The sequence below is a fragment of the Papilio machaon genome, chromosome 21, assembly GCF_912999745.1.
Source record: "Papilio machaon chromosome 21, ilPapMach1.1, whole genome shotgun sequence".
Classification (NCBI taxonomy): Eukaryota; Metazoa; Arthropoda; class Insecta; order Lepidoptera; family Papilionidae; genus Papilio; species Papilio machaon.
In genome coordinates this window covers 2,513,997-2,534,120 of record NC_060006.1, presented here as the reverse complement: position 1 = coordinate 2,534,120, position 20,124 = coordinate 2,513,997, and the positions used below count along the sequence as shown (strand labels likewise).

General features: G+C 32.3%; 4 protein-coding genes across 4 annotated transcripts; 3 read left to right on the top strand and 1 right to left on the bottom strand.

Annotated features, from left to right (window-relative positions):
* The first annotated feature begins 5,361 nt into the window (after nucleotides 1–5,361).
* Nucleotides 5,362–6,413, top strand: LOC106713657 (ribonuclease P protein subunit p29). Its single transcript, XM_014506501.2, has one exon. It carries the CDS (start codon nucleotides 5,527–5,529, stop codon nucleotides 6,157–6,159), a length of 633 nt encoding a protein of 210 aa, XP_014361987.2. The 5' UTR covers nucleotides 5,362–5,526; the 3' UTR covers nucleotides 6,160–6,413.
* A 5,196-nt stretch (nucleotides 6,414–11,609) lies between these two features.
* On the bottom strand, nucleotides 11,610–13,990 carry LOC106713650 (WSCD family member AAEL009094). Its single transcript, XM_045683333.1, has 5 exons — nucleotides 13,738–13,990; nucleotides 13,420–13,595; nucleotides 13,044–13,131; nucleotides 11,973–12,142; nucleotides 11,610–11,862 (listed from the first exon to the last, which is right to left on the bottom strand). The coding sequence occupies exons 1-5, from the start codon at nucleotides 13,988–13,990 to the stop codon at nucleotides 11,710–11,712; spliced, it is 840 nt and encodes a 279-aa protein (XP_045539289.1). The 3' UTR covers nucleotides 11,610–11,709.
* Nucleotides 13,991–14,511: 521 nt separating this feature from the next.
* On the top strand, nucleotides 14,512–16,454 carry LOC106713654 (CCR4-NOT transcription complex subunit 10). Its single transcript, XM_014506496.2, has one exon. The coding sequence runs from the start codon at nucleotides 14,623–14,625 to the stop codon at nucleotides 16,321–16,323; it is 1,701 nt and encodes a 566-aa protein (XP_014361982.2). The 5' UTR covers nucleotides 14,512–14,622; the 3' UTR covers nucleotides 16,324–16,454.
* A 562-nt stretch (nucleotides 16,455–17,016) lies between these two features.
* LOC106713649 (aldo-keto reductase AKR2E4) lies at nucleotides 17,017–19,718 on the top strand. Its single transcript, XM_045683206.1, has 6 exons — nucleotides 17,017–17,412; nucleotides 17,554–17,727; nucleotides 17,808–17,924; nucleotides 18,345–18,512; nucleotides 18,819–19,022; nucleotides 19,501–19,718. The coding sequence occupies exons 1-6, from the start codon at nucleotides 17,338–17,340 to the stop codon at nucleotides 19,678–19,680; spliced, it is 918 nt and encodes a 305-aa protein (XP_045539162.1). The 5' UTR covers nucleotides 17,017–17,337; the 3' UTR covers nucleotides 19,681–19,718.
* Nucleotides 19,719–20,124: the final 406 nt, after the last annotated feature.

Sequence of the window (20,124 nt, the reverse complement as noted above, 5' to 3'; positions counted from 1 at the left end):
ATGTGAATAAATGACATACCTCAGTGTTCGGATCAGCAAGCATAACTTTTTTACATTGCTCGCAATTATTTTCTATTTTTTTTGCAATAAAGCCGCACACATATGCACATGCTTGCATTTCTCCAGAACACTGAGGTATATCTAGCTCTTCTACACCTCTAACATCATTTTCCACTGAAAAAGGTGTAGAAGAGTTTGCATCTTTTTTTGATTCTTCACATCCTTTACGAATAAACAGTTTAAAGTTATTTAACACCTGGTTGTCATCATCCAGGCAGTTTCTGTTTTTATTATTATTAATTAAATTTGTTACTATGCTAGTTTTCAATGCTGCTATGAATTGAACTGAAGTGGGGTTCGGATTACTACCACAGTTGCTCCTAATGCACCCGAAACAGTTTTCGAGAGGATCTTGATTAAGCCTTCGGACACATAATGTGTTGACATTATATTTTTTTAAATTTTTAAATATACGCTCGATTGCGTTCAACGTCCTCAACCAGCCATCTTGTGAGGGGGGCTTACTTCTTGCCCCTAAAAACTTCATTTCCGTGAACAAAACTCTCATCTTATTAAAAAAATCTAGATGAGGGCTTGTTGAGGACATGTTAGTTAAAAATGTTTTCCCATTTTTTTTGTCCGGTGTATCACCGTTCATGGCGTCGAACAATTTGTCTAGATTTGAAATGAGCATCGCTGTCGCAACGGCATCTTGTGGTAATTCATCTGAAAGTTAAAAAAAAAAACATCTTAATGTTAATAGGAATATTATTTATCATACTTACTTAGCTCAAAAATAACAACTACTAGGTATTAGATATTGATAGTTCTTTATTCATGTAAACATAGCGAAAACAAGCCAATGTCTGCTTCTTTTTTTTTTAACAATAGGCTGCTGCATGAAGAAAGAAAGTATGCATACTTTCTATTACATGTATAGAATTTTGTTTGATTTCAAATCCCGAAAATCCCAGGATTTCACAATTAGTATCCCGGAATACCCTAGGTATAGGGATATAATATAATCAACAAATCTTTCTTAGTTTTAGTTTTTATTCCAAATTACAGTATTTAATTTTATCTACCTATGGCAAGATTAGCTGCAGATTTTTTAATATCTCTTGTCAATATCAGTTTACCTGTTTAGCCTAAGAAAGTACACAAAAACAATGGATAGAAATTATATTCACATACTCGTGAGCAAAACAAGTCTCTCCTTATGGGTCGTGGCACAGTCGGATACAAAGGCTAGAAAAATGACAACATAATTATTATGTTGAAACTTACTTTGAGCTACTTTAGCAAATAATCCTGCTGCAACAGAATGACTCAAAACTTGAGCAGCAAGCCGAACTTTCATCTTTTGTTTACCATTGGGCTGAAGGTGTTGCTGGGTCAATGCTGGTGCAAAAACGAAGTTAGGGTTCTTCTTATCTATTTTAAAAAATTCTTCAATGTGGCTCCATTTAGCTACTCCTGTAATTATAAATCAATGAATGTTCTTTATTTTTATAAATACAGGTATTAACAGAGAAATGAATATCAATGGTAGGTGTACTTTTTTTTTTAATTTTAATATATAATCAATATTCTCCAAGGTAAAAAGGTTCAAAATAAATATATAATAATCCTGTAATTATTGTAGGACCAAGTAGCAAAACTGATGATTTGGAATATTGAAGTAAAATCGATTCTAGAGGAACTTCAATAAAATGGTACAATGAACTGACTTACAATATTTTTACTATGATGAACCAAAACATTTAATAATTATTGAAATAATTCACACCAGAGGAATAAGCGATACAAACCTATTCTTTGTTGACCTTCTATTTGTACATCTTGTACATATTGTACATTATGTTTTAAGAAATTGTTTCTAAAACATTTTAGCAAGTGGGGTGGATCTAAGATGGTGACAATTTCATGTCCCTCATGGTGAAAGAATGGCCGATCTCGAGACGATCCTAATAAATTTATGGCCCGTAAATTGACACGATCCAAATCACACACAATGCCAATGACTTCCAATCCAGCACCAAAACAAGTGCTCAGTACCTGAAAATTCAAATTTATTTTAGTTACCCTTAAAGATGTTTTTACAATCAATTATAGGTAAGTAGTTTAAGGCTAAGATTTTTTTTTGCTGTCTGACATATGGGTGTGAACCATGATCTCTCTCAAAAAATCTTAGGGATAAACTTAGATCCTTTCAGGTGGGAATGGAACGCAGCATGCTCGGTCTGCATAAGTTGAATAGAATAAACAGTAAGAACATTAGATTAACAACAAAAGCCTAAGGTATTTTAAAGGTAATTGACCAGCAGAAGTGGAGATGGCCTGGGCTGGTTACATGGCCCAGAGAAAAGGAGCCAAATAGTTACGAACTGGTACCTTAGGGCACCTGACACCTAAGATGGTCAGACGACCTGAAGCTTGCTGCTGGTTGTTACTGGAGGACAGCTGCTCTAAACCGAGCTTATTGGAAAGAGCTAGAGGAGGCCTATGCCAACAGTTACGTAAAGATGAGGGATATTATATAAAGAAAAAAGACTACTGAAAAGGCTTTAATATAATAAGTTTAAGGCTAAGTTAAATGAATAATTATAAGAAACAGAAGGCTCACCTCCTTAATAAGAACAGCTAATCTGTCAGCTGTGACGCAGTCTCCTGAAAAATAGAAAGCTATAGGCTGTTTCCAGGCTTTTCTTATGCCAATAGCCATAAAAGTTAGGGCATGGCTTGCGATTTCTTGTGTTCGACCTTGTGCACCATGATCTTGGTAGCCATCTAATTGGTCAAGTTTAGTGTTATAATTCAGATTTTTTCTTATTGACATTTCGTCAAAAGACACAACACACAAATTGTCACTGACTGACCTCTGTCTTGTTATATCTTTAATTGTCTCAATCACTTGATTGTTAATTCCACACATCATAGGAATTTTATTCAATAATGCCTTTAGTGAACTTACACTAGGCAAACAAAATAGTCGACTTAATAACCTATAGCATGCACTAGACTTTTTATACAAGCTTAAGGCTAAAACTTTGTCGTCTAGTGTCCATCTGCGGCCAGTTAACTTTCTGGGCACATTTTGTAATTGGCTTTGTAACAATAAATAAAAAGGACTGCTCAGTTTGCTTTTTATTATATTGTTGACTGCTGTATCATTGTGCAAAGTACTTAAAACATCCCTGTTGCAATTTTTTACTTTTTTAAATTTTCTTCTAAGTCTCAAGATTTCATTTAAGTTTTTTCTGCATCTTTTGTACAGTTTTTGTTTTCTGGGTGTTAGTTCAGCAACTTTTTTCAAATCCAGGTCCTTTAATATGCCTTTGCTTTTTGAAATTTTCTGAAAAACAAAATATTCTATTTTAGAGCTTTCAATGTGCTTACAATCTTAATCACATTATAATATTCCAACAATGGCTAAGACCTCCGACAAATTTCTATAATGTTAACAGAAAATTAATCAATTTTATTTATCCACAGAAATAATGAATTTGGCATATTCAAACAATTAATAATAAATAATAAACAATTAATATTTAATCAACCCATAAGTATCATTATTAATTAAATTACCATGGTCAAATATGGGCTATCAATATTATATTCATTTGAGTGTTCTGAAGATGTAGAAAACTGAGAAGTACTGGCTGTAACTTCCAAATCCTTCTGTGCAGTCTCCTGGTACTGAAACATTTTTAACAAACTTATTAACTTTAATTCTATGAAATGTTTACTTATTTTTACTTATGTTATAATATTATTTTAATTAACCATCAACAAGCTAAGAAACTGCCTTTCAATGTTATTAATATTGCCATATTTTCTCATTTATCTTACCTCTTATATTATAAATACAAAAGTAAAAAGAATCATTTAAATTAATAATTCCTTGGCAAAAAGGTAAAAATTACAAGCTTAATACCAAAAATACTGACATGAGTTTTTAGTGCTTCTTTACACAGATGTTCATCTCGTAATTGGGCCAAAATGTTTTGAGCTTCAAATGGAATGGCAAACTTATTCAATCTCAATTTTGAACTGCTAGTAAATGATGAATCATCAAAATGATTGCCGCATAGCATCTTATGCTGTTTGTACAGCTTCACCAATGATTCATCTGTAGTCCAATCATCATTGGGAAAACAAAATGTTGCCCAAACTTTAGCTCTGAAAAGTTAATTTTTTGTATTATTACAAAATTCATGTGACAAATATTTAATTTTTACAAACTGTTTTAAATATATTATATAGGCAATGCAGTGTGATGATAAAACCATATCTGTTGTAATAATGTATGTTTCTATATACGTGGCATATATATATGTTTCTGGGATCTATTTAGATTATTACAAAATGTACCTTTATTAGGTGTTAACAGACTTTTTTTTAATAATTTGAGATATACAGAATATTATGATTTCTCTAAATCATAACATTCTCTACTAGACTAGTTTGATGACATAATACCAGCTAGTAAGGGTAAATTAGTGCAAAACAGTAATAAATAAGTAAAAAAAAAAGGTAAGTCTTACTTTAGAGATCCATGAATTGACGGGAGAGGAAACCTGTGAAAGGTCAAAGAAGAATTTTCCTTTGACGTTATACCGCATTTTGCGCACTTAACACTTGCTTTTCCAACCATGGTGGAGAAGAAAAACAACAAAAAAGCGTCAGTATCGCACAAAAAGAATGAGTCTCTATCTCGTAATAAAATTTCACAACACAAAAAGCGTCAATTTCGCACAGGAGTCTCTATCTCGTAATAATTGAATTCACAACACAAAAATCGTCAATTTCCTACGCACAGGAGTCTCTATCTCGTAATAATTGAATTCACAACATAAGAAAACAATAAACAAAGCGGCGCTAACACAAAAGCAACGGTTGACAATTTTTTACTTGAAGTGAAAAACATGTGGTAATTAAAACTATTCAAGATTCAAGAATAATAAAGTTGCCATCACGTAAAAATATGAAGACCAATAACTTAAAAAACGGCCTGTCTCTTTCTTTCGTAGAGCGCTTTCCTTTTTTGCAAATCCTGCCTTAGTAGGCATTTGCCGCTTGGAAAGCTGACCACCCCTGGGTATGAGCCGATAAATATTGATTTGAGCTTCGGCAAACAAATAATTAATAATATATCCAATTTATGACATGACATTGACAATAAATTGACAAGAAGCGAAAAGGTTGTGTTGCTACAAAAGAAATCCAAATCCATAGATGGTTTTCTTTGCACGCGTCTTTTAAATGCTCTTTGGCACGCATTTAAATAGCAACATTGCTTGTCATATCAGTCAGGAACAACACCTGTCATTTTATTTGTGTGTGTTTAGTCTATTATTTGTTACTTTGCGAATTTCTTCAAATTAAGTTTTATAATAAATTTTGTATAACAATATCAAGCAATTTATCGTCAATTCAATATTCTGTCGAACATTAATGAATGAAAATATAACCTGTTGCTGAAACATTTTGGGGTTATGAAAGTTTTATGATACTACAATAAATATGGATATGGCTGATAATCACGGTGAAAGTGATGGACGAGCTGTAATTAATTTCTTAAAAAATAATGTGTACAAACTAGATAATACTACTTTAGAGGCTGAAATGAAAAAAGATTTTTTATTTGCTAAAAAAAAGAGTAAAGACGCTAAAAAGAAACAAAGCAAGAAGAAATCTAAAACGTTGACGAGAAAGGAGAAAAAGGCTTTGGGTTTTTATGATATTGCAAAGAATGGCGTGAAATATAATGATGTATTACCCATGAATAATATATGGGAGGGTTATATGAGTGAATTGCTTGAATTAGATAAACCAGTGCCAAAATGTAATAGCAAAGGCTGGGAGCAATTTACACAAACTTTATTCCGAGCAGACTTTCATGGTAGCATTCTAGAAGTTATAAGGTCAAAATGTCCGAGCTATGTAGGAAAAAAAGGTATCTGCATTATGGATACTAGAAATACATTCAAAATAGTTTCAATAAATGATGTGGTAACAACTATACCTAAACGTGAATGTGTTTTTGATATGTATATAAATGATATGAAAATAACATTTTTTGGTAAACATTTGTGTATCAGACCTGCGGAACGATCTACCAAAAAAATTAAATGTGTTATGCATCCTGATCTATAAGACAGTGAATATGTCGAATAATAATCATAGTAAATAATGAGTTTTAATGTCACTAAAAACGAAATAAGTTCAAGAGATAACCTTAATTATATACAGTCACAGAAAAACTACCTTCCTCCTCAAAATTAACTTGAACTCTGCCCCTTTTTCTGAATTAAAGAATGTGGTATTATTTATCTTTTGATATTAACAATCTTTATAACTTTTACTGTACCCCTGAATATTGTATATACAGTCTAATCTAGATTAGCATGAGTCCAAGGGACTATTTTTCCTTTTAATAAAGGTTTCTCTCTAACCCAAGTTTCTCTCTTATGGAGGTTGGCTGTCGGACTGGAATTGTCCAATGACAATCACGCTTATAGAGTTTTCTTTCTTATCCATGTTCAACTATAATTAACTATAGACTGCCATTGCTTTAAAATATTTTCATTAATATAGGTGGACTCAGAAGGGAGGGGATTGTGGGAACTTTTTCAAAATCATCAAAATTCCCTTACAAATTTGAATAACTTGATACATGTAAACTTTAAATTTTTTTAGTCAGAATTGCCATGTGTTGCCAGGTTGTGTGTTATTTTTTGACATTTTTATGAACGCAGAATTCTTAATCCAGCCAAATTTATAACCTTTTTCTAATACAGTTACAAAACAATGAAGAACACAAACAATATATGCAACATATATTTGAAAACCAAAACATATAAGATTAAAAAGATATAACAAAAGGTTGTACAAATAAATTGAGCAAGAATAATCTAGAACACTGTTTACACAGCTTGCACAACGGATAACAAATTTAAGAAAGTTAAATAAAATGAAGGCTACAATTAACGTTGTATGAATATTAATCATTTAAATTGTCAACAAATAAAAATATTTGTTGAAATTGTAGAAAAAGGTGACAACTACATAATAAATACGCCTACATATTTAAAAATATCTTATCTTGTATTTTTTACAAGCTTACATTTTTTATGTTTAAAATACTTAGTGCCACCACCTATACCACCATACCGTCACCATAACTTTGGGTAGGCTCAGAGCAACTGGGTTGGGACATATCGAGTTGATTACAAACAAAATACTTAAAAAATCTTTAGTTTGTCATTTTGTTGATTCAATGATTTTTGTGTATACCCTTGTTCTGACAATATCTATCTCTCTGTACATATCATGAGTAAATGGATCGAAGTTTTTGTATTTCTTCTTGCGTTTGTACAGACCTTCCTTGTTCGATAGGGCGCAATTAATGTCATCCTAGTAACAGAAAATGAAATAAATTAAAAAAACAGTCCTACAAAAAGTATGTTTATAAAAATTATACGTACAATAAGCTCAAGAGGTATTATAATTGAGCTAGGCTCACCTCAGTGACAGTGATATTTAAAAAACTCAAAATCCCTTGAAGTGTATTTCTTGTATCGCTCAATAACGCCTCATAAAACACTATGTACACCGGTCCAGGGAATTTCGTTAGCCATAAATTGTAAAAATATTCCCAGTCTCTCAATTGTGTTGAAACATATGGAAACCAAACTGAAGTAAAAATAATAAAATTACCAATTTAATTTAGGCGAAAAATACTGAAAATAATGCTGCTAAAAAATATTCAATAATAATCTATGGATTGTCGAAAATACTTCTGCTTCCAATAGAAACTTGTGAAACTATTTGGTACCGATTTTGCTTATCTTTAATTAAGTTTTCCCAAAATATCAATAGGCAATAGATAATTATTTAATTTAGTTTTAAGAGAAACAATAACAATTATGAAATTTAAAATGTTGGCGGGTAGGTCTAAATCAATGCGAAAGAAAAAGAATTGTGTAAATATCTTAAAATTTTTAAATTAAAAAGAAACTAAATTATTAGTAAAGTTACTTTTGCACAAAAAAAAATGGAAATGATATATTTAATTTGTTACGTTAAAATTTACATTGTTATCTTTGTGCAAAAATTAGACAGACATGTAAATGTTTTAGTCATGATATCATAATATTACCGTTTTACCCTCGACCAGTTTTGAGCAGTACAGCTCAATATAAACTGGCGAGAACTTAAGTCTTTCGTACACAAGCCAAACTAAACGAAAGTAAGAACGACACTCAATGTTAAATTATGGATGTACAGTTTGATCCTGGCAGAGTCGCTAGATCATCCAAGATTCTAAATCTGGCGACCCTGCCAGGATCAAACAAATTCATCCATAATTTGACTACTGGCGACCCTGGCAAGATTGTCCAACTAATATATGAAAAATTATATAGTCGGCTAAAAACGTGGTCGAAGTGGTTTCTTCTCCCTGATTATCCTTGCATAAAATATATTTCTACATTTTCTAGATTTAACACTAGTATTACGTAAGTCTCTTATAGAATAAAATCGCCCGGTTTCTGCCTTTTGTACAAAAGGCGAAACAACTGATTCTGAATTAATTATTGATATTTTAAAGAAGTTACCGTCGAAAGATTCGATCGAAGAATAGGGATGTAAAACGAAATAATTGCGAAAATTTTCATTGTCAATAGCTTGTTACTTACTAGTTTCCATTAGGACACCATCAAGTGATATTATATTGAAAATCGAGAAATAACGTTTTTAGTGAGTAATGAAATATAGACAAAAATAAAGTACTAACCAATTCTTCTAAGGGACGGAATCTCGAAAACTGATTTCGGTGCAAAGCCTGTGTGTCCGCTATTGATTCTATTAAATTCCGCCTGAAATAAAAAGTATACTTTATTCGTATTATAATAATTAAAATCTCACTTTTTTGACAATGTTTGTGTTCCATCAAGGAACAGACTCCGCGACTCACACCCGGCCAGCCTCGTGTGCCAGCGTCTATCTGCAAGCGTGACATCTTCGCCCACACGGAGACTCCCCAGAATGTTCTATCAAGAAACATGGCTAAAAGTAGTGCCACAAGCTCCTTGAAGACTACAATCAGTGGAATTAGGACAAGATTTTTTAAAGCATGTGCTCTGTATAAATAGCTATAGCTTCCTAGCCAGTCAGTTCCTAATGACTATCGCCTAGTCACCCCTAACTTAGGGCAAGCTTCGAGCCCCTCAGTGGAGACGTTTAGTAAGCTGATGATGAAATAATACTGTTATCAGGAAATCCATAGGAACGGTAACTAACACACATTTGTCAACCTTGTAAAAAATGATGCCAGGTCAGTTATTTAAGGCGATACATCTCTACCAATAAAGCATTCTTTGTTATTTAACATTGAGTGGTTTTATTTAGCTGCGTCTTGCATTGAGGGTGTACCGTTGATTATTGCCGGTGCACCCCCTGTGTCTTTCGTCTTGTATATTCGGACTCAATTGCACTCATGGGTTGTTCAAAAATGTATTTTATATAACATATTTTTCGATCAGTAAACGTATTGAATAAAGAAGATGATTTCGTAAGTAAATAAATAAATAATATGAAATTTAGGTACCAATATAGCGTCTCTTGGATTCCTAATAAGTAACACGGCTGATTCGAATTGTTCAAGATTGCTAGGTGCGTATTCATGGGTTTTCACAACAAGTACTGAGCCATCAGATATGTTTTCAGCCGGAAATCCATGTTTGCGTAAATTGTAATCCATATATACGGAACCCGTAACAATGCCTGCAAGTTTTACACAACGTTGTACATAATTTAAAATAAAAAGCAATGTTTAGCAACTGGCAAACAACAAAGAAATTCATCAACTGTTTCAGTCTTATATAAACATGGAACTTACCAGTGACTTGCTGCAAAAGATACCTGAGCCAAGTGTTCCCACTACCAGGATAAGACGCAAGTGCTATTGCGAAGGGCAGTGGCGGAGTCCGCCAATGCAATTTCTTGCACCATTCAACTCTTGAATAGTTCGTACTATTTTTATCGTTAGAAACTTGCCCCGCGTTAATACTTAACATTATTAAAATGAGGGAAAAACACAATGCGACAATAGTCGCTAAAAATAAAACTGATTTTCGCAATTTTTTAACCATGGTTTTAAATCCTCGTTATCTTTATGAAAAATATATTTTAAATAATAAAAAACATCACATTTAGGATGTCTTTACCTGGCAAGGAAGAACCGTATTTTAACAAATTTGTATACAAAAGACACCTTGATAAGAATTTTAAAGGTAACTGACTCAAACTGACATATGTAGTCTTTGATAACTGAACTGTAGGCCTAGCACGAATATTTGTGACAATCGCTATGGTATCGTCAACGACAAAAATTGTATTAAAATTTACGCAGCGGGCGTAAAGTATACCAAAAATCTCACACTAATTAAGGATAACGATACGAAGGCGATTATCACATATATTCATGCTAGGCCCACTGACAACTTTGTAGTAGAGAAGACCGTGGGTGGCGTCGACCTTCACCCATCTGGTAATCAAATGAGACATATTTTCTTATGAAATATTATTTATTCATTAAGAAACTATGTATATTCTACTATTCAATAACTTGCTTATTGAAAAGCGTCAATGGCTATTTTTAATTGAATTAATTTTAATCAATTTTCTTACGTCACCTTTGCACTTTTATAACCGAATAGGTTTAATCTCAAGTAATATTTTAACACAGAGAATATAATTGGGTAGGCTAGTCTATTTCTGTTTATGACTACCTGGCAAACAGATGTGTGTCTAATAGGCATGTTTGTTAATCATACTAATATTATAAATGCGAAAGTTTAGATAGATGGATGGATGGATGTTTCTTAGAGGGTATCCCAGAACGGTTTCATCAACATGTCTTGATGAAATCTGGCACAGATGTAGAGCATAGTCTGGAAGAACATATAAGCTGCTTTTTTTTAATTCCCCGCGGACGGAGTAAAGGGAATAAAAAAAGGTTTCATCTGGTAATCAATGGGTGAAGGTCGACCTCACCTCCGTGAAGTTGGCCCCCTTGATTCATTTTTTTAACTTTTTTTTACGCAAATTGTTTGAGAGGGTTTGAGAGAAAAGAAATATCGATTCCCAAAATTAAAATATTTATTACAGAAAAAGTGAAAACTCTTAAACGATATTTTTTTTTCTTCCAATGTCTCTCATACGATTCTCTAACGAGTCTCAATAAAAAAAAAGTAAGTCGTGCCAACTTCACACTAAAATTTAAAATTGTTTTTATAGAGAAAGTAGGAACTCTCAAACGATATTTCTTTTCTCTCAAATCGTCTCAAACGATTTGCGTAAAAATGAATTGAGGGGGCCAACTTCACATCTATTTCTGATGTAATTACAAAAAAACAAAGAACAAGAACAATGTAATATATGGCAAACCAAAAAAAGACGTAAAAATAAGAAGATTGATAGATTAAACCAAGTTGTGGAAAATATTGACGTCTGTATAATATGAATAGGTAATTAATTAATAAACATTACAAAGCACAAAAAATAATCAAAATTTTTAAGTGTCTTATTTCGCATAGTTTATTTTAATAACTTTGGGAATTTCATGAGTTTCCATCCTTCAAACAAAGCCATATTGCTATTGATTTCGTTAAAATGCTTAAAACATTTATTTTACGATATCCGTCATTTTGTTGAATCAATGATTTTAGTATATACTCTTGTTTTCACTATATTTATCTGTCTGTACATAACCAGAGTAAATGGATCGAAGTCTTTGTATTTTTTGTTGCGTTTGTACAGGCCATCTTTGTTTGATAGCGCGCAATTCATGTCATCCTAGTAACAGAAAATGAAATAAATAAAAGAAAAATCCTACAAAAAGAGTATGTTTATATAAATTATACGTACAATAAGCTCAAGAGGTATTATAATTGAGTTAGGCTCACCTCAGTGACAGTGATATTTAAAAAACTCAAAATCCCTTGAAGTGTATTTCTTGTATCGCTCAATAACGCCTCATAAAACACTATGTACACCGGTCCAGGGAATTTCGTTAGCCATAAATTGTGAAAATATTCCCATTTTCTCAGTTGAATTGAAACAAATGGAACCCAAACTGAAATAAAACTCAATTTAGATAAAAACTATAGATAACATATAAAATTGATCACAAGATGAACAAAAAGGAATCAAGGGATTAATTTGATAGAGTAATTGTGCCTATTCTTTGCCCTCAATAAGGTTCGAATAATAACAGGCCTTACATTTCACGATGATAAGATATAAAACTGTTTGGTATCAAGTTTTGCTTATTTTCATTTTAGTTATTTAGTTACTTTGTATGTTTACGAAATATCGATTGAAAAACTATGGAATTTAATGATTGTAGTGAAGGTCAACTAGGTGGTAAAGGTGTTTGATGGCTTGGTTCTACTACAAATCTCAAAATTTTAACAGTAAAAAAAATATTAATATTAGTTTGATACCGTTGGAGAAACGGCGTGGACCTGCAAGATTTCCAAGTTGATGAATGGGAAGAAATGGTGCAGGACAGGCGGCCCTCCCCTTCATCAGATGCCAAGACCCACTTTGTATCGCTGCGCCAGCGGAGTAATGAGAAAAATGAAAGAGAAGAAGAACTAACTACAAATAAAAATGAAGTTGGCAATTGTCGCTAAATTGCCTAGAAATAATTAAACAGTAAATGATTTAAATGTCTTCCTTCATAACAGTTAAAAAGCTAAATGTAGCAGTTAGTCTTTTAACTAAAGGAATTAGCGTCTTTAAAATTCGATTGGAGATGTTAGGAATAGGGAAAGGAAATGATTACGGACACTATAATACATTTCTAATCAATATTGACCGTAAGACCGTTACTACGTTTAGGTAGCTAGTTGACATACAACACCTATAAATAACGTTTAATATGAGTACGAACTATTAATGTAGAAATATTAACTTGGACACCATCTGTTTTGAAGATAAATACATAGACAAATATTAACCAGGTAAATAACCTTTTCTCCTCGGGGCCCGTACCTTCATCTCGAAAGCTGATTTCGGAGCGATGCCTGTGTGCCCACTATTAATTCTATTAAATTCCGCCTGAAGTAGAAAGTATAACGATACTTCTTGTGAGTATAAGCGTCAAAATCAGTAAGCAGGATCCAATCGGGAGCGGTGCGCGGTATTGTGAACGATTAATACCATTTCAGTTCATCTTTTACCGCGTACATGGAATTTTTGACATGCTCTTTGCGCCGTATGTACTTACGCTAATTCACATAAAACACAAGTGCAATCTAATTTTTTTTTTCACATTATTCAGCGTGTATCGCAATTCAATGGCGAATTTACAAAAAATTTAATGACTAAATAGCAAAAAATATATACCAAAATAGCGTCTCTTGGGTTCCTAATTAGTAACACGGCTGATTCAAATTTATTAGAATTTTTAGGTGGGTATTTATGAGTTTTAACAACAAGTACTGAGCCATCAGATATATTTTCAGCGGGAAATCCTTTTTTACGTAGACTATAATCCAAAGATACTGAACCCGTAACAATTCCTGCAAGTTTAACAAGAAAAAAAATCTTTTTCAATTTTCATAATGAAAGATAAAAGAGCAATGATTATAAATGCTGAACAATGCAGATGCAGAACAAAATAACTCTTCTACCGATTCAGTATAATAAATACAAGGAACTTACCAGTGACTTGCTGCAAAAGATACCTGAGCCAAGTGTTCCCACTACCAGGATAAGACGCAAGTGCTATTGCGAAGGGCAGAGGCGGCGTCCGCCAATGCAATTTCTTGCACCAATCTATACTTGAATAACCCGTATTAATCTTGTCATTAGAATATTGCTTCTCGTTATTACTTAACACAATTAAAGTAATAGAAAAATACAATGCGACAGTAGCCGCTAAAAATAAAATTGATTTTCGCAACGTTTTAATCATAGCTTGGATCAAACATTGGTATTGTAGGTAAATTAATTTAAACTAACTTAAATTAATATTAAAAATACAACTTTTGGGATGTCTAGTTGGGATAGGTAGCTTGTTGGTCAGTTCCTTGATGTAATAATTTTATTATGAAATTCCAGTTACAAATGCAAATATGTTACTAAAGTAGTACTTTTAAAGTAAAGAAGATCGAATTTAAACAAATTTCAAATTAACGAAAATTGATAGAAATTTTGATTCTTGACGCTTAAAAGTTATAAAATAGAAATGTATCTATGGTTTGTAGTGTTGCTAGGAAACGAGACATTTTTTAATCCTACCCATCATAAAACACCTAAGCGTTTTCGTCAAAACTTCACATTTGAAATTATTGGCATTTTATCATAGGTTTAATTTTCATTTCAAATTCCTTATTTTAAATTAAATATGAGAAAAGCAATGTCGGTAAGAAAAATTGCAACTTGAAATCGGTTTTCGTCATCAATCATGCAACTGTCATCGTCAATCCCTGTTTTCCTGTCAATATGACAGTTGATTTTGACTGAACCATACTGACGGGTCGAATTTTGCAATAAATTTTGTTTTGATTATTGTTTTAGGCCCGAGAAATACTTTTAAATTAAATTATGGCATCAAAAGATCGTGAAGAACCGGCTATGTTAGCGTATGAGAGTTTTTTAAAAAAGGACTACGTGTCCGCCTTTCAACATCTAAATGAATTGGAAGGTCTCGTCACGAATACAAACCTCATTAAAAGAGTACAGCAAAACAAAGCGGTAGTGGAATTTTACGGATCAGATTTAAAGGATATTGAAAAGTTTAAGTGTACCATGTCTCTTTTAATTGGTTTAACTTTTCCAGACGTCGAAATGAAGGAGTTAAATTTACCTTTCACTCTATACAATTACGCAGTACTTCTATATCACTCACGACATTATTACCAGTGCACCGTTGTCCTAGAGAAGCTGTTGATGACAAAAAACATCAAAGATGTTAAGTTGTATCAACAAATTGTGCTATTGCTTATGGAGGCTACTCTATGTAGACGCACATATGACAAAACTTTGGATGTTGCCAAAACTTATGGAGAACCTATAAAATCTAATAATGAAATTGTTCCACTATTTGAAAGGCTAATAAGCAGAGCACAAGTGTTTGTTGGTCAGAAAATAAAACTGAAACCGGACTGTATTGAGAATGTTTTCATTATAGCCCAGCAACAATATTTAAATGGAGATTTAAAAGAATCAGCAAACACTCTAGGACTTTACAAGTCACTTAAGTTTAATTACGATGTTAAGACTCAAGGTGAAGACATTTGGGCAGCTATAAATAATAATCTTGGTGTCATTTACCTTTCAATTAAAAAGCCATTTTTGGCAGCAAAATATTTTCAACATGCTGTGAAAGAACATTTCAAAGCAATGGAAAGTGAGGACAGGGAGAGGTTAATTGATTGCAAGGACAGACCTATATATGTCTATAATTTGGGGCTGGCATTGCTGGCAGCAAATAATGCCGAAGGTGCATTTGAATGTCTGGTGGAAGCTGCACGTCATTACCCAAATAATCCTAGGATTTGGTTAAGATTGGCCGAGTGTTGTGTCAAAAAATGTTGCAATGAAGAGGCACAACAATTTACTGTGAAAAAACTCGGTAGTGGACCCCATACAAGAATCTTATTGGCAAAAGAAAAGCCAGAAAAATATTCAACATCTGGAGAATCTTTTGCAATTCCATCTCTGTCTTTAGAGTTTGCCGCCCTATGTTTAAAGAATGCAATATCACTACTCCCTAATCAAGAGGTACCATCAGATATAACAGCACCATTATTCCAAGCACCACCGGGCCCACCAATAAATTGGAAACAGTGTTGTGAATTAAAGAACTCAATACTTGTCCTTCAAAGCTATGTGTACTTAAACTTGCAAGATCCACAATCAGCTTCAATTACAGCCAATGAACTATTAAGTCAACCAGATGTATCAAACAGTCACAAAGCCTGGGCCCACATATATGCAGCTGAAGCATTAATAAACTTGGACAAAATAACAGAAGCAGTGGAACATTTACACCCCCCAATGATACATGAGCTCGTGTCAGTACTTCCATACCAAATGCGAGATTTGATTGCTGTTTCTGTTTGGGCAAAGGCAGCTGTTTGCCACATACTAAGAGGGGATCTAGTAACAGCAAGGAAGATATTATTACAAATAAACTCGCCACGTGTGTTGCCCTTGCAAATGTATTTGGAGATTTGTACTGGCAATATTGAAAATTGTCACAATATTTTAAGAAAACTTAGATTTAATAATTTATCACAATAACTATTGTATATTAGAGAATTTGCTAATATTCTTGTTAGTATTCTTATACTTTCCTGTTTGTAAGAATATGTGCATTGATGTTTAATATTTTAGTCAGCAAAAATGGAAAATAAATTATGTAAATAATGAAAATAGGACGAGATTTCCAAAATAATGATAATGTTGTAATTTGTACAGCTTGAAAATGAACTGAATGTTTCTAAGTTTGATATTTTTCATAATAAAGTGTTTTGAACAAAGCTTTTTTTTTAAATGAAATTATTGTGTTTATGAAATACTATGACAGCTGCTGTGAGAAAGTTTAAATTGATAGTGTAAATTGGATCAACGATACAGCTTATTAACTTACAAAAGTGATAGTTACTAATATTTTAAATGTGAAAGTTAAGATGCATGGGCGTTATAAGGTATATTTCCATTTAATTCCGCGAGGATGGTGCCGTGAGTAACAGCTTAATACTGTGCTATACATTCTCCATATCATTAACATGGAGGATATAAAATAAGAAAATAGCATTACTAACTACTGAATTATTTACAGGTAACGACAAAGGTTTTAGGCTATACTAATTCTATCTAATTCTGCTGCTTTCATTTGAAATTGTTCAAATTCTTTTTTACTTAAAAATTACTCCATATAGTGGCAGTACTAGGTTTATTCTGTCAGTGACAGTGTTGGAATACTAAAAAGTTTATGTCAAGTAATCTGTCAAATTGTTTTCAAATCCAATCAAAGTTTTAATAAAAGTTTATTGCAAGGTCAATCAAGGTTTTAGTAACTCCGTGTAGTACAAAGTAAACGTAGGGTATTAAATAATTGGCTGATTGATATTAAAACTTTCTTTTTGGAATTCTAGTCGAATTTGTTAACACTTTAAAATAAATAATCATAAGCACAATTTTGCTTTTAAATAATTTTTTCTGTATTAAAGCGGATTCTAGTATTCTCGATACCCGTTGGTAGAAGGATACTTGGTATTATACAAAAATTATATTGGTATAAAAAATTGCAAAATGGTGCCTACAATTCCCACTGTTAGACTTAACAGTGGTTATGAAATGCCTGTTGTTGGACTTGGAACATATGCGGTAAGAAATTTAAAGAAAAGAGTATTAATTAATGAATGAATATGTTTGCATCAATAATATTAGTCTCAGCATACCCTTCTGAGTTCTAACTAATGATGTAACAGTTTATTTTATAGTTATAATAGTATAAATTTTTCTCAGCGTAAAGCTGACCCAGGACAGTTCTGTAAGGCTGTTGAATGGGCACTGGAGACTGGCTACAGACATATAGACACAGCATCTGTTTATAACAATGAAGAGGAAGTTGGAGAAGGTATTAATAATAAAATAAAACAAGGTGTGGTTAAAAGAGAGGATCTTTTTGTAACAACTAAGGTTTGTTGACATAATTTTGGTTTTTGTGTTACATGTATAAGTAAAGTATGTACATGTGTATAAATTCATCTATTTTCTAGCTATGGAATGACAAACATGCAGAAAAAGATGTGGTACCAGCTCTTAAGGAATCTCTGGAAAGACTTAAACTGGACTATGTAGACTTATATTTAATTCATTGGCCAGTATCTGTTAATGTTCGTATCTTTTTTATGTATCCATAACACATTCAAGTCTTATTTCAATCTATATATATAAAAGAAAGTCGTGTTAGTTACACTATTTATAACTCAAGAACAGCTGAATCGATTTGACTGAAAATTGGTGGGCAGGTAGCTTAGAACCAGGAAACAGACATAGGATAACCTTTTTACCCCGTTTTCTATTTTTTATTCCGCGCGGACGGAGTTGCTGGTAAAAGCTAGTTTATAATAATAAAAAAAACCTTTGTGTGAAATAAACTTCACCAATATTGCATACAATATTGTTGGTATTCTAAAATACATCTATACATTTTTTTAATTACCAACAAATCTTTATTAAAAACAAACTACCTATCACTGGTTGGATTATATTAAGCACTATTTTAGACATTAACTTTTTTATTTCATAAATAGAAAAATGGTGAGGATGAAGATATAGATCATTCGGAGACGTGGAGAGGTATGGAGCGGATTGTAGAGCTTGGTCTGGCTCGGACTATTGGTGTGTCAAACTTTAACGAACAGCAGTTGAGTAAATTACTGGGAACGGCTAAGATTAAACCTGCTGTCAACCAGTTTGAGGTGAACTTTGCTTTCATTTATTTTATTTGAAGTAATGAGATAAGAATTATTTGATTGACTTCATGTTTCTTCTTCACTACATTGAATTATTTAGTGATCACTAAGGGTACCCTCAGTGTGGCGGAGAGTTTTATAAAAAAGTTTCTTTGCGGAAAACTGTGGGTTTCCACTACCTTGTCATTGACATTTATTGTGTTCTCGCTTATTCACTTAAACTAAATAGAGATTACAATATGTGTCTATTCTCTATTCAAATATTACTGCAGTTAAAACTTGTAGTAATATTTTAGGTTTTTTTACTTTTAGATAAATCCAACCTTCACAGCGCACAATTTGGTAGATTACTGTAAGAATATGTCCATAGTTCCAGTAGCTTACACACCACTGGGCCTTATATCTGAGGCCAGACCTGAATTTAAGGGTGTTGATGTTATCAAAACTGATCCCAAGTTGGGTGAAATTGCAGAAAAATATAACAAGAGTCGTGCCCAAATTGGACTGCGTTATTTGGTTAGTATATTTTTAATTATTTTTTATTAGAAACCATATTGGCTAAACACAATTATTAATCTCAAAAAAATTTTTTTGTAATCTGTAGTATTTTTTATTAATTGTTTAAATTAATTTGCTTCAAATTTAACCATTACAAAGCCTGAACTATCATTTATAGAGCGATTTGTCACCTTTGATAATCACTTCCACAATTCCATAGTAAATCTTCAAATAAAACTTTGGGAGATAAACTTACGATTCTTGATAATTTTATATAACATTTATTACAATTACTAAATTACTAGCTGTTGGGAAATTAATAAAAAATAAATTAATTATTAGTAGGTTATGTGTTCTTCCGGACTATGTTCTACATCTATGCCAAATTTCATCGAGATTTGTTGAGCCATTCTGGAGATACCTTCAAACAAATCTTCATCAATCCATCCTTAAAAACATTTGCATTTATAATATTAGTAAAATATACTTATTTTAGGTACAACGCGGTATTCCGGTATTGCCAAAATCGTTTACGAAATCCAGAATCGAGGAGAACTTGAACATATTTGATTTCCAATTAACAGATGAGGAAATGAAGATAGTCGATGGTTATAATTTAAACCATAGATGTGTGCCCGGACTTGCTTTTAAAAACTACAAGAATTTCCCTTTTTAATGAAAATACAAAGTGTTACTCATTTAATTATACGTAAAAAGATTTATATTGGGCCATGTTAAAAAAATATATAATCTGTGGTTTTTATGGGATTAATTATAAATGACTAGATATTGTTTAACACATTGAATGATACTCGCCGTGCGAGTTCACTTTAGTAGGTGAAAATATAGAAGCAATGAATGTGTTAATGTGTAAGAAGCCAAGCTTCATTTTATTAATGTGATTGTTCAAATAACCAACAATTGTTATGAAGGCAGGATGTAAAACATCTTTTGTGACTGTATGGTGTAGTTTTTTAATTAATTGAAACAAACTTAGCTCTATATTTTGTCAAAAATATTGTATTTTGTAAAAAATTTCGTATGAATAATTTTTTTTTTAATTTGAAAGCCATATTCCTCTTGGTTTTTTTCCAAATGTATTTCCTTAATAAATAAAACA

Bases quoted from the DNA above. Each gene is read 5' to 3' on its own strand.
- LOC106713657 (XM_014506501.2), top strand. From the start codon at position 5,527: ATGGATATGGCTGATAATCACGGTGAAAGTGATGGACGAGCTGTAATT.
- LOC106713650 (XM_045683333.1), bottom strand. From the start codon at position 13,990: ATGATTAAAACGTTGCGAAAATCAATTTTATTTTTAGCGGCTACTGTC. The intron at 13,596-13,737 runs GTAAGTTCCTTG...TTAAACTTGCAG, and splicing joins TCTTTTGCAGCAAGTCACTG to GAATTGTTACGGGTTCAGTA. The intron at 13,132-13,419 runs GTATATATTTTT...TTTCTACTTCAG, and splicing joins ACCCAAGAGACGCTATTTTG to GCGGAATTTAATAGAATTAA.
- LOC106713654 (XM_014506496.2), top strand. From the start codon at position 14,623: ATGGCATCAAAAGATCGTGAAGAACCGGCTATGTTAGCGTATGAGAGT.
- LOC106713649 (XM_045683206.1), top strand. From the start codon at position 17,338: ATGGTGCCTACAATTCCCACTGTTAGACTTAACAGTGGTTATGAAATG. The intron at 17,413-17,553 runs GTAAGAAATTTA...AATTTTTCTCAG, and splicing joins TTGGACTTGGAACATATGCG to CGTAAAGCTGACCCAGGACA. The intron at 17,925-18,344 runs GTTCGTATCTTT...TTTCATAAATAG, and splicing joins ATTGGCCAGTATCTGTTAAT to AAAAATGGTGAGGATGAAGA.